At 39.3% G+C, this 17,298-nt stretch overlaps 1 protein-coding gene across 6 annotated transcripts in view; it reads right to left on the bottom strand.

Moving 5' to 3' along the window:
* The window catches only part of FBXW11 (F-box and WD repeat domain containing 11), a 134,409-nt gene that overhangs the window by 91,007 nt on the left and 26,104 nt on the right, over positions 1–17,298 (bottom strand). For 2 of the 6 annotated variants that reach the window (XM_032626177.1, XM_032626178.1), the window contains exon 2: positions 5,352–5,453. The exons of the other annotated variants lie outside the window; for them this stretch is intronic. In XM_032626177.1, the coding sequence (XP_032482068.1) occupies positions 5,352–5,453 (102 nt within the window). The remainder of the gene's footprint in view (positions 1–5,351; positions 5,454–17,298) is intronic. 6 annotated transcript variants of the gene reach the window in all.

The following is a 17,298-nucleotide window of genomic DNA, read 5'->3' as shown; positions in this document are numbered from 1 at the left end:
GGGGCCATATCATATCATATGCCCAGTCTTTTATCTTATTCTTATCTTGCCCTGGACTCTAAGACTGGAGTTTCCTCTTCTTGAATAGGGAACCAGGGGCAAGCAATGAAAGAAATGGATTTTCATTCCTCAACAGCAAGCAATTGGTAAGGTGTAGCTGTTATCTCCCCTCTACCTCAGACAGACAGATATAACTAGCTCCATGTAAAGGATGAGGAAACCGTGGGTCTGGAAAATTAAGTAACTTGCCTAGCGTCACAAAGCTATTAAGCATCAGGCAGAAGACTAGAATTGAGGTTTGTCTGCTCCAGAATAAGGATTCTTTCTACCAAGCTATCTCCCTTCTCTAAAAAATATTCTCTTACGTTGGTAGCTGTTAAGTTCCAACTGTAATGTTCTCAAACCAGTGTGGCTCACTATATATACTGAAAAGAAAAGAAACAAGAAAGGCAGATGTCAAGAAGTTCTATTAATAACTGCCCAGCACTATCCACAATGGAGCTAGGTGAGAGGCACTAAAACTTGATTCACATGACCCCTGCTGTCATTTCAAGCAATCAGTCCAAGTCTTTAAAAAAGCTTATCACTAACACTCTCCCCAACTGAGAGCTTGCAAATGTCATTCCCAAGAAAACTTGTCAGATCACTACATGGAACCTCTACATTCCAGATGCATTAGCTTTCAACTTTTTAATGTTAAAAATAAAGAGGAGGAACTTCTCTGGTGGTGCAGGGGTTAAGAATCCGCCTGCCAATGCAGGGGACACGGCTTCGAGCCCTGGTCCAGGAAGATCCCACATGCCACAGAGCAACTAAGCTCGTGTGCCACAACTACTGGGCCTGTGCTCTAGACCCTGCGAGCCACAACTACTGAGCCTGCGTGCCACAACTACTAAAGCCCATGTACTCTAGGGCCCATGCTCCACAACAAGAGAAGCCACCGCAATGAGAAGCCCGCACACCGCAATGAAGAGTAGCTCCCGCTCGTCCCAACTAGAGAAAGCCCGCACGCAGCAACGAAGACCCAACGCAGCCACAGATAGATAGATAGATAGATAGATAAAATGTATTTTAAAAGTAAATAAATAAATAAAGGGCAATTGTTTCTACCCAAAAATGGCAGTTGCCAGGTTAAGGTCACCACAGCATGGTGACCAGAACACTGGCTTTGCAGTTATCCAGACCTAGGTTCATAACCTAGTTCTGCCACTTAAATAAATGTGTAACCTTAGGCAAGTCAATTCAATTCTATAACTTCATATACAAAAAAGCCAAGATAGATAACTTCTCCATAAAGGATTAAATGAGATAACCTAGCACCTAGGACCCAACACTTAAAAAGAAGGTGGAAGGGCTTCCCTGGTGGCACAGTGGTTGAGAGTCCGCCTGCTGATGCAGGGGACACGGGTTCGTGCCCCGGTCTGGGAAGATCCCACATGCTACGGAGCGGCTGGGCCCGTGAGCCATGGCCGCTGGGCCTGCGCGTCCGGAGCCTGTGCTCCGCAACGGGACAGGCCACAACAGTGAGAGGCCCGCGTACCACAAAAAAAAAAAAAAAAAAGAAGGTGGAAAATTAATGATACATATATATAAATAAATACATATACAGTCATATATATATGATACCTATATGATAATTATATTATCATATAAATGATACATATATACATGGTCTGAACTCTTGATTATATGATGTAATAATCAACTGGTTGAATCTGGTTATCTGAACCAACTAAAATATTGATTCAGTTCAGCTTAGTTCAGAGACAACAAGATATTCTAGTTCAACTGTTCTAAAAAAGGTTGAGGGTTAATCCAATTCAAATTTTCCCCCCCCTTTTTTTTTTTTGGCTGCATTGGGTCTTCATTACTGTACACAGGTTTTCTCTAGTTGTGGCAAGCGGGGGCTACTCTTCATTGCGGTGGCTTCTCTTGTTGCGGAGCAGGGGCTCTAGGTGCGCAGGCTTCGGCAGTTGTGGCTCACGAGCTCCAGAGTGCAGGCTTAGTAGTTGTGGTGCATGGGCTTAGTTGCTCCGTGGCTTGTGGGATCTTCCCGGACTAGGGCTCAAACCCATGTCCCCTGCATTGGTAGGCGGATTCTTAACCACTGCGCCACCAGGGAAACCCAAAGTGTTTCACATTTTTTAAAAGTATGTATGTATGTGTGTGTATATTTACATGTATGTGTGTGTGTGTGTGTGTGTGTGTGTGTATTTGGCTAACTTCAGAATTTCATCTCACACACACACATACAGGGACTTCATTTGTGGTTCAGTCTATAGATTTTTGTTCACAGGTCTGCTTACTACAATGGGTTCCTTGAGAGCAGGGAACAAGTCTTTTTATATACCCAGCACCAGTACAGGCCCTGGCACATACCAATCGTTCAGTAAATATTCATGGACTTGAATTTTTAGAAAAGTCACTCAAGAAACTCGCTAGCTTTAGGATTCAGGAGGGCTCAGCTTGGCAAAGGGAATGCAATTTCCCCCGCTATAGATATTTGGCAGGTTTTCTTTTTTTATTTTCAGATAATGACTAAACAAGCCACACACTGGATATCGCAATAGTAAAGTTTTCACAAACAAAACTAAAATGGAAAACTCTAGAAATAGTAGCATTCCAGTGTAGAGGAAAGAAAACCAATTTTGGAATCATGCAAATCTTGGGTTTAAATGCTAGCTCCACCAATTCACAGATATGTAAAGATTAACTTGGGTCCAATCACACATATCACCTCTGAGACCCAGTTTCTACATCTGAAAAAATGGGAATAATAATACCTATCTCATAGGGTTGTCACAAAGCTAATATATGTGAAGCCCCAAGTACAATTGGTGGTGATTTTTCTTAACAGTTTTATTGAGGTGAATGAGTGATTTTTATTTTTAAGTCTTTACTATTCCTTTTCCCCTCTCACAGGTGGCAGAAACTATGCCTAAAGGGAACTACAGTACTATCTTTACTCCTGCTTTTCAGAAGGTACACTAATTCTGCCATATATCAATAGATAGGCTAACTGGCTAAAGATGCAACTGTTCATGGGTCCAATGTGGTAATTTTAAGGGAGGCCCTTTCATGCAACTCCAGAGCCCCAGCAAAGTCAACCAGGCTCTTTGGGTAGCCTGTTCCTTCTCTTCTTAATATGGGCTTGCTGAGAGGCATGCAATGTGAAGCAAAAGTCATCTTTGTGATAAACCTAAGATGTAGCATATAAACAACAGGCATTCTTTGAAAAAGCCCATACCCAAATTAAATTTGAATCACTAAGTTTTAGCACTTGTTTGGATACTGGAGGTAGAGAGGAGGAACACTAGTGTTAAAATAATATGTAAAACCAAGGGGTAGAGAGAAAGGAAGTCTTCTGGGTTCATATACATATGTTTACTTTCCATTCACAAATGGAACAAAATAGAGCAATGATTTGCTAATTCCAATCAGCTGAGTACATATTTCACTTCACTGTGCTGCATACTCTATCATAAACTAAAGAAAATGAAAACCTAAGTAAATGAGACTCCCAAATACACCTCTGAAGACAATATCTGTTCCATTCACATTTCAGTGAATATCATTCAATATTTCACCTTATTTCAAGGTCCAATCAAGGCAAAGTTTACATTTTTTCTCTTAAATGATTTTCACTTGGAGAGATGAGTCAAAGAAGAACTTTTAACACATTTGGGTTTCCATTTTCAACAAGGTAGGAACCCATATTTCCTCCCACTCACCCCACCTCCAGAGAATTCACAATACTGTTACTAAAATATATTGAATAATGCCTTCCATCAGTCAATTGCTTTTAACTGAGTGCAATAAAAATAATCTGCTCGTCCAGACCTCATTAACAACTACAATTCTTCGCCTGCTTAAATTTCTGGGGAAAAAAACTGGATCAGTCCACTAAAAAGCAAACTGTAACATTCAAGTAAGCATCTTCAGAGAAACAGAGACAAAGATGTACACTATTACTATAATGCAAATATCCATTATTTAGCACCAAGGAGAACACATGCAATAATGTCTGCTATTGCAAGAACATTTTTGTTAAAGATACATCACATGCAGGGAAGCCGCTTTTCCAAGGATAAACATACATTACCCTGCAGCATCGCTGAAACACCCAATCCCTGGACCCTAAGAGTTGTAACCTAACTTTTTATACTGACCCTAAGACAGCTGGATCTTACATTAAATTCACTCTCTAGTTAACCGTGTTAGTGAGGTTCCAGCACAGTTTTCTAAAGAAAGCAATCTGAATCAATAACCACACCAATGCTGCTCAGAATGTTTGCTCATAAGTAAATAAAAAGCATGATCCCAATATGAAGGAAACTTTTCTCCTTCCTGGCCCCCCCAGCTCCACTTAAAGACTGTAAACATGAATAGAAAAATAACCTTGAGAACAGTAAACTCACCCATACCATCAATAATATCCCTCTAATTCATTTCCTGATTCTACAGTGTTTTCCTAAAACAGGGCAGTGTCAACAGGATGCCAGGAATTCAATATTGCTTTTTAAAGATATATCAAACTGTCTGGAATATACAGTGATGAAAACTGAATACTGCTACTGAAACCATACTAAATTAAATTCATGCTTTCTCTAAACAGAGCTTCCCCAATAAAGTCACAATGCTTTCTGCCTTGGCTCTCTTACAATCCATCCCAACAAGTGAGGTCAGTCCAGCTGCACTCCTGCTAATAGCTTTTTTCTGGAGCAACCCCTCCCACACCCCCAAAGAGTTTTACTTTTATCTGTGGAATTCTCTGCCAGCCTCGGCCTGGAAAACTGGGTGGACCCTAAGGACAGGTGTGGGAGGTGGCCCAAACTGATAGTTATTGCCAGCATAAAGCTGTGATCTTTATAAGCTTCAATTTGAGGCTTTGTACCATTAGTGATTCTTTCTCCACTCCTTTATGGAAGGAGGGAGAGAAAGCAAGCCAAAAAGATGAGTTTCAAAATAGAAAAATCACCACTTGAATTATGAAATCCTCCCAACTCAACAAAGAACTGTTGAAAGTAGCCAAATGGAAAATGTCAAGGTTGTTTGGGTACATGCACAGCTATTAAACATGAGAATCACAGCTTCAAGGTGGGGGTTGGGGGGATAAAAAGCAGGAGCAGAAAAAGAGGAGCACAACAGGGCCCATCCAAAGACCCATTTGCTCAGAAGGGCCCCTCCTGGCATGAACTCCTCCATGTGGGGCACCCAGGCTGGAGGAAAGCAGAGGGTTACACAGAACATTTAGCAGACTTAACATTGGATTAAACACACTACTGCAAGTTTCAACAAATGTTCATGGTATACGTAAAAAACACATTTACAACAAGAAAGAAGAGAGGCACCTGGAGACATCTGACACTGGGCATGCTCTGCAGGCAACTCAGTGCGCACATGCTCTCTACCAGGTTGGCGCAGCCTAGCCACAAAGACCTTGGCACAGAACACTGCAGGATGACAAAAAGGAAGGAAGAGAAGAAGAAGCAGTTAGAGGCCGCAACAAATCACTCCTTCACACAGGCAACTTGAATGTTAGTTGGGCGGGGGGTGCACCCTTGGCAGCTTGGAGGTCAGGGGTGGTAGTCCAACAAAACTTACTGAAACCTTGGGAGAGGGCCCACTTTCTGTCCTACGGAAAGGAGGTTTCTGCTGCCAACCACTAACTCCTCAGGATACAGTGAACAGAATCAAGAGGGAGAGAAAGAATGTTTAAATGAAAACCACTAAAGGGAACTGTAAAGTTTGAGTGCAAAACAAGATTATGGTGAGACTGTCACTCTAGCTTCATAAAAGTAATGGTTTTTGGTCTATGTCATGTAATTATAATTGCTATCATTACATCACCTACCATGTGCCAGGCACTTTAAATGTGTTCTCTAATTCCCACACCACAGCGTCAGGAAACTGAGGCTCAGAGGTAAGTTATTTGCACAAGGACAAACAGCAAAGGAGGGGAGAGTCAGAATTTCAAACCTTGATGGCTGCTATTAAAACCCACATTCATTCCACAAGACTATGATGCCTCTATTATCATTGATCACCTGAAATTTTATCATCTGGGTACAGTTTTGCACATCCCTAAATAAAATTACAGGCGACCTAGAGACATAAGGCAAAAAGAACAAGAAAGATAAGTGACAGACTGATTGATAGATACAGGAAATAAAAGAGCTGATAAAAACGCATCTGATTTTGAGTGTCATCCATATCTCTGCCTTCCCAAAGGAAAAAACTTTAGAATAATCATGATTTTCATTTTGGACTTTGCTTACAAAGTTCATTTGACACAAGTAAGAATTAAAAGCTTCTTTCATTTACCCATTCCCATTCCTCTTTCAAGAGCTTGCTGGTTTTAAGGGAATTAAGAAAAAAAGTGAAATATAAACATATGCATTATGGCTAGTATTTTTTAAACCATTAGATTATTTATGGTATTCAATAAGTACTTTTTCAGACCTAAGGTCAATTAATTTACTCTGGCAAAATCAATAATCATCCCCCCCCCAAAAAAAAACCCACAAAAAACAAACCTGAAGGTGGGTGCTTGGGTTCAACCAAGATACTGCAGAAGCCTCAGGCCCAACCTCATAAACTTGTTTATTCTAGCTATAATTAGGATGGTTAAATATACTCACTTTCCTGGGACAGTCCAGGTTTACACTGGTCCCAGCATAACTTTCACTCTCAAAGTGTTCTGGTTTGGTAGATAAATTCTATGGTTACCCCAACTATAATATAAACAAAGTCCACTATGCTTGAAATCAGACCCGATTCCTTCCTATCCAGCATCTGTACTTTCTAGTTATATCTCACCTATAATGTAACTAGAGTATTGAGATTATTTAGAAAAGGTATTTAAGGAATACAAAACCAGGGCTTCCCTGGTGGCGCAGTGGTTGAGAGTCCACCTGCCGATGCAGGGGACACGGGTTCGTGCCCCGGTCTGGGAAGATCCCACATGCCGCAGAGCGGCTGGGCCCGTGAGCCGTGGCCGCTGAGCCTGCGCGTCCGGAGCCTGTGCTCCGCAACGGGAGAGGCCACAACAGTGAGAGGCCCGCGTACCGCAAAAAAAAAAAGAAAAAAGAAAAAAAAAAAAAGGAATACAAAACCAGAGGACTCAAATGGAATAAAAAAACGGAGCAGGTTTTCGGTAACGATAACATGCCACACATTTCCAATAGTGTGCTTTCATTTCAAAGCTTCCCATAGCCAATACAGTAAAGTATATCACTGATACTCCAGTCACACATATTTTGCCACTCCAACACTTTCATAGAGTGCCATAAAAGATGCTGAATAAATGTTTGTATAATATAATGAAAATAGCTGCCATTTATCAAGCTCTTGTTATATGCTAGACAGCTGACATAGTAAACCCTCACAAAAACCCTTGTAAGACAAGTATTATTCCATTTACAGAAGAGGAAACCAAAGATCAGGAAAGGAGAGCTTGATTTGTTGAAACAGCAACTTGTCCAAGGTACAAGAAAAAAAGGGCTAATTGATGGCAGAATTAGGACTACAAGTTAATCCTGTCTGACTCTAAGCAAACATGTTTTCTTTTTATTACAACAAACTCTCTCTATCCAGAGATACCTAGCAAAATGTTTAGGGCAGAGAAAAGGCCCAAACACATTACGTATGTATACACAGATTACACACATTATTTAATTTAAATAAACTTCCAACATCCTCATAGCTCAAGTTAGGTTTCTTTTTTGGAATCTTTGTAGTTATCCAAATCACAGAATCACTCAGATCTGAGAATAGAGTTTAAGGATTATACTTGTATTCAGCAACTAATACCAAATTAATGCCCAAGCTCATCTGCAAATCAATTTTCATTTATTCACTAAAAACAGATTCCCTCTGCAAGGTTTAACATGTATTTGCCTCAAAGGTAAAAACCATGAAGGCATAACGTACTGTACCCTAATTAGATTCTGCTAATAACTTGAGATCCAGAACTTTAAAAAAAAAAAAAAAGGACCAATTTTCACATTCAATAAATCAAAGAATCATAGACTGTGGAAACTGGAAGACCAATTAGTTCAAACTTCCACCCCTGATTTCAGAAATGAAGAAACTAAAGCCCAAAGAAGAAAAGTAATGATCTTCCCAAGGTTTCCTAATCATCTAATGATCGAATTAATACTTACAAGAATATGGAAAACAACATAAAGAAAAACTTCTGAGAACTTAATTTCAAAATATTAAACATTTATTACAAGTATTTTTTAAAACTTGATATTGAACGTGTATATCCAGAAAAAGACTTTTAAAGGACCCTTTGAGGGTCCAGTTTCCAAGAACTTATCTTTATAACGTCCATGGAAGATACTTTGGGGTAAAGAGAGTGATGCCAGTGTTCATAACGAGTATTAGAACTGCCCTACTTTCACACTCAATTACCCTGAAGCTAAACAACCAACCACAGTGCTGAAAAATAGTCTTTACTCAAAAGAAAATGCCACTCTAGGAAATACCATCTTTAAATAAAGTCTACACCTGCTCATCTAAATAAGGCTCCTCTTAGGTCTAACGGTCCAAGAGGACATGGATCTAATTTGAAAATAACGGCTAATCATAAAAGTTCCATATTTATCAACCTAAGAGCATTAAAATACAGCTCTGACCACAAGCAGTAATTGATTCTTAAAGCTGCTAATTTTAAACTTAGGGACCTGGTTGAAAATCCATGTTGACTATTGTGGAACAACTATTATCCATCACTCTTTAACTGAATAATGTAAAGATTTCTTCATATAAGCTATAATCACAGTGCAGACTATTATCTCTCTTTTTCTTTTTTCTTTTTTTAAAGCTAACAATGGTCTATCTTTAAACTTCTGGAACACTATCTCATTGTTAAAATATGTCTGAAGAACTTACCCTGATACCGTGGGTATTTACCAATTTTAACAAACACTTATTGACCCTACGTATTAAGCTAACAACAATACAAACTAAGCCTCTTTCCTCTTGAGACTTCAGCCTGGAGCTCAAGAGAAACCCAGAGGGATCACGATGGAGATGCTTAAGAGAGGCCTTTCAGGGGTAGAAAACCCCTAAGAAATGTTTGTTTTAATTTCACATTTAGCTACTTGTAATGACCAATATTCTAATTTAGGGTTGTTCACAGAGAACAGGAAATGATTCACATGGGATTCTAACATTAACAGCGAATACCCAATTAGACTGATTATATTTGTATGTTCTATAGCCAAAGAAAATAACGTTAATCAAGGAAACTGATAGTGTTTACTAATTTTGTCATACCCACTGTATAATCAAAAACAAAAATCAGGGCCACCATGCTGAGAAACACTATAAGACAAAAAGAATAATAGCTTTTGGCATTTTTCAAAAGCAAAAAGTTATTAAAAGAGGTAGGAGGGAAATGTCCTAGGCTCTCTTCCTATTGCCATAGGAACCACAAATCAAAAGGGAAAAGTGGCTGCAGGCACCTTGCCTCTGATTGGCTAGCTTTAAGAAGAACTCACAAAAGCTAACTTTGGTCTGTGTCTAGATGGAATTGTTTTGAATATCTTGCCCTGATTCCTTCTCAAAGAGGCAATTCTTTTAAAAGCTACTCAAAGAGGTATTTTATGTTAATCGTCTCTCTAATGTCACTCTGATTTAGAAATAATGCCCTATAAATCCTAATTTGTTTCTTTCCACAGAACTACCAGCTTCTTCTATCATCACGATTGAGATAACCAAGTTGAGGGGCTTAAATACTATTCCATTCAACAAAAAACTTACCTGACCTTATATCTGCAGACAGAAACGCAATGAAGATATTCTCTCTTCCTCCGCAGCTTACAGGAGGGAATTTGAGAATGTGGCCATGTAAATACACACACACACACACACACACCACACACACACACACAACACACACCACACACAGTCTCTTAACACACCCAAAGGAGGAAAATGCCTAAACTAAGCATAAAGGATGAGTAGGAGGCAGCCAAGGGAAAAAGAGAGAGAGACACATTTCCGGCAGAATAAACAGCATTAAGCAAAGCCAAATAGCTAAGAAATGGCAGTCCTATTCAAGTATCTGCAATTAATTTAGCATGACTAAAGTATCTAAGTGTGAGATGAGGAAAGCCTGATAGAGAGGGGCCAAATCACAGAGGACTCCCTTATACCATTCTATCGAACTTGAGACTTCATCCTGTAGGAAAACAGCTCTTAGGCTGCGTGCTATAGCTCACCAGTAAACAGCCAATCCTTCCCAGGTGTGTGGTCCAATTTTTTATCAACGTGTATGAGATTTTTTTTTCCCCTGCAACTCAGTATACCTACTGCTTCAACAATATGTGTCAGAGGAACAGAAGCAGGTCATGCAACACACTGGCAAGGGTGGGGGTGAGGTTCTTAGACTAAGAGAAGTAGGAGATGAAGCATAATATCAAGCCAAAGCCAAGCCGATTCAAGCAAGCATCAAAGAAAAAAGATGCTGTTCTCTAGAACATGTGGGGAACATTTGCCACATGCAAGAATAGAGAAAAAAGAAGTTGGCTCAATAGTAACCCAATGATAAAGAAAGGAAGTAATAAACAGTATACAAAAACTGTGTATGTTTTTATAAATATTGTGAAATAAGAGTGTTTAGAATGGTTTAATTCCTTCAAATGAGACATCAAAAACTTTAACATTCAAACCATTTCTAGAGACAATGATGAGACAACTATTAAACTTTTAGGCAGAGGAATGACCTTTGGCAGCTGGAGTGAAGCATGTTAAAGAGAAGTTAGAAAGATAAGTCTATTAGAGAGACTAAAGACAGCCCCTCATTTTTATTTTACAACTAATGCAAATTTCTTTCAGCTGGGCTACAAAGAGTAGAAACAAGGGCCAACACTTACCTTTGGAAGTACATGTCTAAAGTCAATTTTTTTCCAATAAAACTCCCACCATAATACAAAGAGTGCCATGATAATGAAATGGGAGCTACCAAATACAGAAGGAACGAGAGAAAAGATCTATTTCATAGTAATCACTTGGCGATAACACCCTCTCCACTGGGAATCTCTATCCAGGAGTGCGGGACTTGGTCCTGAAGAATGATACAGTAGGTGGGCTCAAGGAGAGTATGAAACTCCAGCCCTCTAAACCTAGATGTGACAGCTATAGAGTATCCATTCAGTTTCTGCTGGAGGCTGTCCTCATCTCAAAGCAAATAAAGCAAGAATTAAAGTTAATCCAAATTAGGAACTATCCTATTGTGTCTGAATTCTCAGACTGTTGCTTTTCAAGAAGCTGTAGTAGTTGTAATGAAAACAGAGCCACAAAGCTTTAAAAGTGTCTTTCTGGGGCTTCCCTGGTGGCACAGTGACTGAGAGTCCACCTGCCGATGCAGGGGACACGGGTTCGTGCCCCGGTCTGGGAGGATCCCACGTGCCACGGAGCGGCTGGGCCCGTGAGAAATGGCCAATGAGCCTGCGCGTCCGGAGCCTGTACTCCGCAACGGGAGAGGCCACAGCAGTGAGAGGCCCGCGTACCGCCAAAAAAAAAAAAAAAAAAAGTGTCTTCTAAGAGTCACAATGTAGGTTTCTGCTCTTCTAATGTTTGATGGCAGCCTACAAGAAATAGCAAACTCTCACCAAATAGCTGTATTGTTTTTAAAACTAAGAACCATAATAATCAGGTTGTAGCATTATGAATTCTACAACCTGATTAACTTTTGTTAATTCATAGTTTAAAGCTATTTTCCAAAGTGTTTTAAAGAACTGAACACTGGTCCATGCCTCAATGTGTGAAAGGCTTACATTTCCTTATAATGGTATTTTATTATAACAGAATTTGACAGTAACCATGTGACATGTAACCAAGAACGTGAATGCTTTAATTCTTAGCAACTGTACTGTAGAACTACATATTTATAGATAAGGCACCACAGGGTATTTTCAGGCTGCGATATATGTTAAAGGAAGAAAAGGGCATGGGGAGAAGGAGGCAGTGGAATGAGAAAAGAAAAAAGGATAAGAATGAGGAAAATGAAATTTACTTTTTTGACAAGTTTTAGAGATGCAACCCAACCAAATTGTAGTGGAATCAGGATTCAAAGCAGAGGCCCAAACTTTCCTTAAATCCTACTACTAAAACCAAAACAAAACCCCCAAAACTTTCAATGTCCAAATATCTCATCTTATATGATTATCTAAAAGAAGATACCAGAACCCAAAACTAAAATGGATCTTCACAGTTTTCTTTGGTAGAGGGACGAAGGGTAATTTTTCTTCTATAATTTCTGTTCATCCATATTTTCTAATTTTTCTCCAATGAACATCTAGTACTTATAATAATATTTTAATACTACATTGTATAATTTTAAGTGATGCTTTATTTTTATTTAATTGTATAACTAGTTATATAAGTTGTTATAAGTTACAAATAGTAACTTGACAATTTAAATAAAAACAAATTCTTTTCCCAAGAATTAATTTAGTCTATCTCAAATACCTGTGGTTTAAAATGAGTTAAAATGCTGAGTGCTAGAAAAATATTTTACCTAGTGACCTTCAGATACAGCAGTGAGCATCAAAACGGTAACAGCTTATTCCTGAGTAACTTCAAATGAAAAAAAAATCATCCTTGTCCAGTTCACAACTACCACTCAAAACTGTCACTATGTTTTTTCAGCACTCTAACAGAAGCTGGAGAGAGGAAGGATTAGATGTATGAAGGGGGAAGCAGAATCTCTATTCGAAGCAGCATGACAGAAAACAGGATGTAACACAATAATCTATTTCCGGCATAGCCACATGGGTCCTCAGTTGTACCAGGACCTGTCTGAGGTTCAGCTGCCAATAAGGAACAGATTCCCCTAGCAAGCATTTTTTTCAAGTCTGACCCAATCAGACTTGACCCAGATCAGTCTGACCCAATCCCAATGGGGTTTATCCAAGATCCACAAATCCTGAGACAGCAGAGAATTAAACAACAGTTAAATTAAGTACATCTGAGCCTTTAGGCAGTTAGCATCTCTGTTCCAATTAGGAACATTTTTCAGGACCAGGGGAGACCAATAAACTATAAATTTAATATCATTTTCAATAAAAAATGTTAAATGTAAATGAAATTTACAAAAAAGGATAATTTGGGAAGGAGATGCAAATTTGTATTTTCAGAGTGCCTACTATGTGCTAGACACCGTACAGCTATCGGGATCTCATTAACTGACACACCACCTCTGGACAAACAGGTACCTTAGTTTCAAAGAGGAAGAAACTAAGGATCAGAGACATCAAACCACTTGCCAGAGGTCAAAAGTAGCAGACTTGCAACTCTGACTCCAAAATCCCTACTTTCTTCCCTGAATTATACTCCCTGTCACTTCCTTTGTTAGACATTAAACTCCCTAAAGCAGCAATTTTCCTGATTTACTTTCAAATTTTATCTGCTTGTCACTCATCTATACTGCTGATGGGAGCATAACTGGTACAACCTCTCGTGTGCAACTTATCAATACATACTCAAGACTTGAAAAAAATGCACATCATTGATTCAGCAATTTCATATGTAGGGAATTATAATACAGGAAAAAATAAAGATATGTCCAAAAATATAGCTAAGAAGATGTTCATCACATGACTGTCATAACAGCAAAGGAAAAAATGCCCAACAATAGACTGGTTAAATAAATTACAGATCATCCAGAAGACAGAATATTATGTTTCCACCAAATAAAAATCATTTATATAGGAGTATATTTATTGACCTAGAAGTAAGTTACATAAGAAAAGGAAGTTACAATACAATGAAAAAAGTTCAAGAAACCTTAAGTGAATAAAGCCTACAAAATCAGGACTTACATTATATTATGATCTCATTTTATTTAATAAAACACATATAGGGGCTTCCCTGGTGGTGCAATGGTTGAGAGTCCGCCTGCCGATGCAGGCGACACGGGTTCGTGCCCCGGTCCGGGAAGATTCCACATGCTGCAGAGCGGCTGGGCCCGTGAGCCATGGCTGCTGAGCCTGCGCGTCCAGAGCCTGTGCTCTGCAACGGGAGAGGCCACAACAGTGAGAGGCCCGCGTACCGCCAAAAAAAACCAAAAAAAACCACAAAAAACACATATAGGATACAGAATTAAATACAGGTGATTTTTTACTCTTTTTGTCTACCATAGTTTTTCAGATGCAGCCAATATAAAACTGGCAATATAGTATTCCAGTTTCTCACCCCTTTCTCCTCCAGGCCACCTCAAAACAGAGTAAGTGGCATTTCCACACTATTACTTGGGGTTCTGGTCCTAGCAACTTTTCCCTTGGTTCAGGCCCATGCTCCAATGAATGTGGAGAGCAGGTGGGGTTAGGCTAGCTACCAGAGTTTGGTTGCACTCTGAGGTGACAAAGACATTACCCTAATAGCTGAGAACACCCAGCCACAGAAAACTCTTCACCAACAGTGTTGTCTTAGGAGGCTACCACTTCTAAACGTCTGACAATCCATACTCCACACTGCATGACACCTGAAAAGAATTCCAGGGTGCAAGATTTAAAAACTCACCTTGTTTTGTAGACATCATCTGAGCACCAAGAGACATCTGCTCTCATTATCTATACCTGGGCACCAGCCCCACCCTGAGTCAGTCCAACCTCCCCTTCTTTACCATTCCAGACACAGGTGCTGGCGACACCCCTTCCTCATCCTTCTACCAACTCTCACAAGCCAAAAAGCTTTAATCAGAGAATTTCTGGAAGTGCCTACACAACAAGATCTGACTGCCCTATCATGACAGTACTGAACCAAAATTCTTACCCTACTTTCATGTAAGAGAGTGCAAAGTTTATCATGTTTTAAAAAGAACGTTAGAGTTTATTTCCTGGCAGTCTTGTGGTTAGGACTCCATGCTTCCACTGCAGGGGGCACAGGTTCGATCCCTGGCCGGGGAACTAAGACCTCGCAAGCCGCTTGGCATAGCCAAAAAAAAAAAAAAAAAAGAAATTAGAACACACAGAAAGAGGAAACTTTTTTTCCCCTGATATAATGAACACTCTCATTTTTTCTAGGAAGAAATATCACCTTCAGAAAGATGCCTTAAGGAATGTTACTGCATCTACTCTCAATAGGTCTGACAATTATAGTCAGACCACATCATAATCCTACTTTAACTCTTTCATTTAAACTGATTATTCATTCAAAAAGTTTACTGAACATGCCAGTATACTAAATGCTTCAACAGACAACACAAGAATTCTGAAAACCAAATATTCTGGTATCAAAATTATTTCTGGAAATAAAGCTATATTATTTCCCAGTTCACTAAAGGGAGATAAATGGCTAAATTCCTAAAGTATAAAATACTTCAAAGAAATGCAGTTTCACTGCTTTCAAGAGAGTTAAAACTCAACCTCCACTAACTTATGGTATTTTAAAAATCACTTCCAAAGACTTTCAAAGCTTCCGCTATCTAACATGCTTCCTGTCTCACTGTACCTATCGAACGAAAGTTGGTCCTGCTAAGAAATCTTTTGAAATCAAACCTTGCACCATTTAAACATGCCCTCTAATATTTTCTAAACACTGCTCATTTCTCGAATACCCATTTATTTTCAGAGACCTAACCAGCCCCCATTCCAAAGAAACACATATTCCAAGTTAGTAGAGTCTCAATGTTTAAAATTTTATACACACACACACACACACACACACACACACACACACACACACACACAGAGCGATGGATCTAGAAAAAGATCGTAATCAAAAGTTTGCTTCTTTAAGCTAGGAATAGCATGAAAGTGAGTGGTCCAAGCTAATAGATATACAGGGATTTATCAACCCTTAATTAAATGTATAGTAAACTTTGCATTTGCTCTACTTTCTCATATAATCCCCATTGTTCTCATATCCTAAGCAGACCTTGGTTTCAAATAAGAATGAAGTTTTGTGCCTCACAATCCACTGGGCTCTAAGAACAAATGAATCTGTCTTTCAGCCGGGGGCTAGGACTGCCTTAGTAAGGATTCCTGCTGCTTGCTGCACAGCAAGGTTGTCTTTGATTCCCTTCACACTGTTTCCTGCAGGCAATTGGGTAAGGGGAGTTCTTACCTCTTGAAGCCAGAGATTTCATTAAATTCTGGAGCTGAAAGGGACCTTACAGAGAGCATTTTGTCCATCTTCTTAAAATGTTTTTATAGCCCAGGTCTTCTAAATATCTCACGAGGTGCTTTTGGTATGTACCCCCTTGAAAGCACCTAGTCTCAACAGCAGATAATTGCTGCGAGACACATGCTACGATAAGGTCAACCTATACGTTACAGACCTTTGTGCAGGAGTACATATGAACACAGGTAGACTACAACACTCTGGAAGTTCTCACACAAAGGAAGTAATGAAGTCAAGATGTAAAGGCCCAATATCAATTTAAGAGATACTGGACTTCTTTGTCAAAAACACTATTAAGCGCCATTGTTTTAATAACTTTATGTATGACAGCTATAAGTGGTCAGTCAAAATGTTCTACAAAGCACAGAACAGAGATGTCACCATCATAATAAATTTTTTATTAACTCTGAGAAAATACAGAATTGAGAGGAGGATCAGAAGACAAATCTCATGCGGGCATTTTTTTGCTGCATTTAAGACAAAAAAAAATATTCCATGATCCACATTTCTTTTAATCGACGAATTAAAAGTCTAAAGAGAAACAATAAAAACAGCTACCAAGGGGCTTCCCCGGTGGCGCAGTGGTTGAGAGTCCGCCTGCCGATGCAGGGGACACGTGTTCGTGCCCCGGTCCGGGAAGATCCCACATGCCGTGGAGCGGCTGGGCCCGTGAGCCATGGCCGCTGAGCCTGCGCTCCGCAACGGGAGAGGCCATAACAGTGAGAGGCCCGTATACCGCAAAAAAACCCACAACAACCCCCCAAAACAAACAAACAAAAAAAACAGCTACCAAGATTGGGATGTGAGCAAAAAAGGTTGAAAGGGTGATATTTACTTTTACTTTGAAAATAATCAAATTCAAAAACCAAAAATTGGTCTATAAACCACAGGAAAACACAAAGTACTAAACTTTCCTATAAAATTTGTACTTTATTTCCAAATAAACTAAGTGTTGTATTTCCAAAATAATTTATAAAAAATAAAGTAATACAAGCAATTAATAAGACAATTTACCAATTTACAATGTAATGCTTTCAGGTCCTCACAGTGCTTGTACAGAGTAGGAACTCAATAAATATTTGCTAATTTATCAAATAATTAACATGTAAAGTCCAGAAGGTTACATGCAAAGCAATAATTTGATTCAGAGGCTAGAGAAGA

The sequence above is a fragment of the Phocoena sinus genome, chromosome 3 (assembly GCF_008692025.1).
Source record: "Phocoena sinus isolate mPhoSin1 chromosome 3, mPhoSin1.pri, whole genome shotgun sequence".
In the NCBI taxonomy this organism is placed as follows: domain Eukaryota; kingdom Metazoa; phylum Chordata; class Mammalia; order Artiodactyla; family Phocoenidae; genus Phocoena; species Phocoena sinus.
This window is presented reverse-complemented; position numbering and strand designations above follow the sequence as displayed.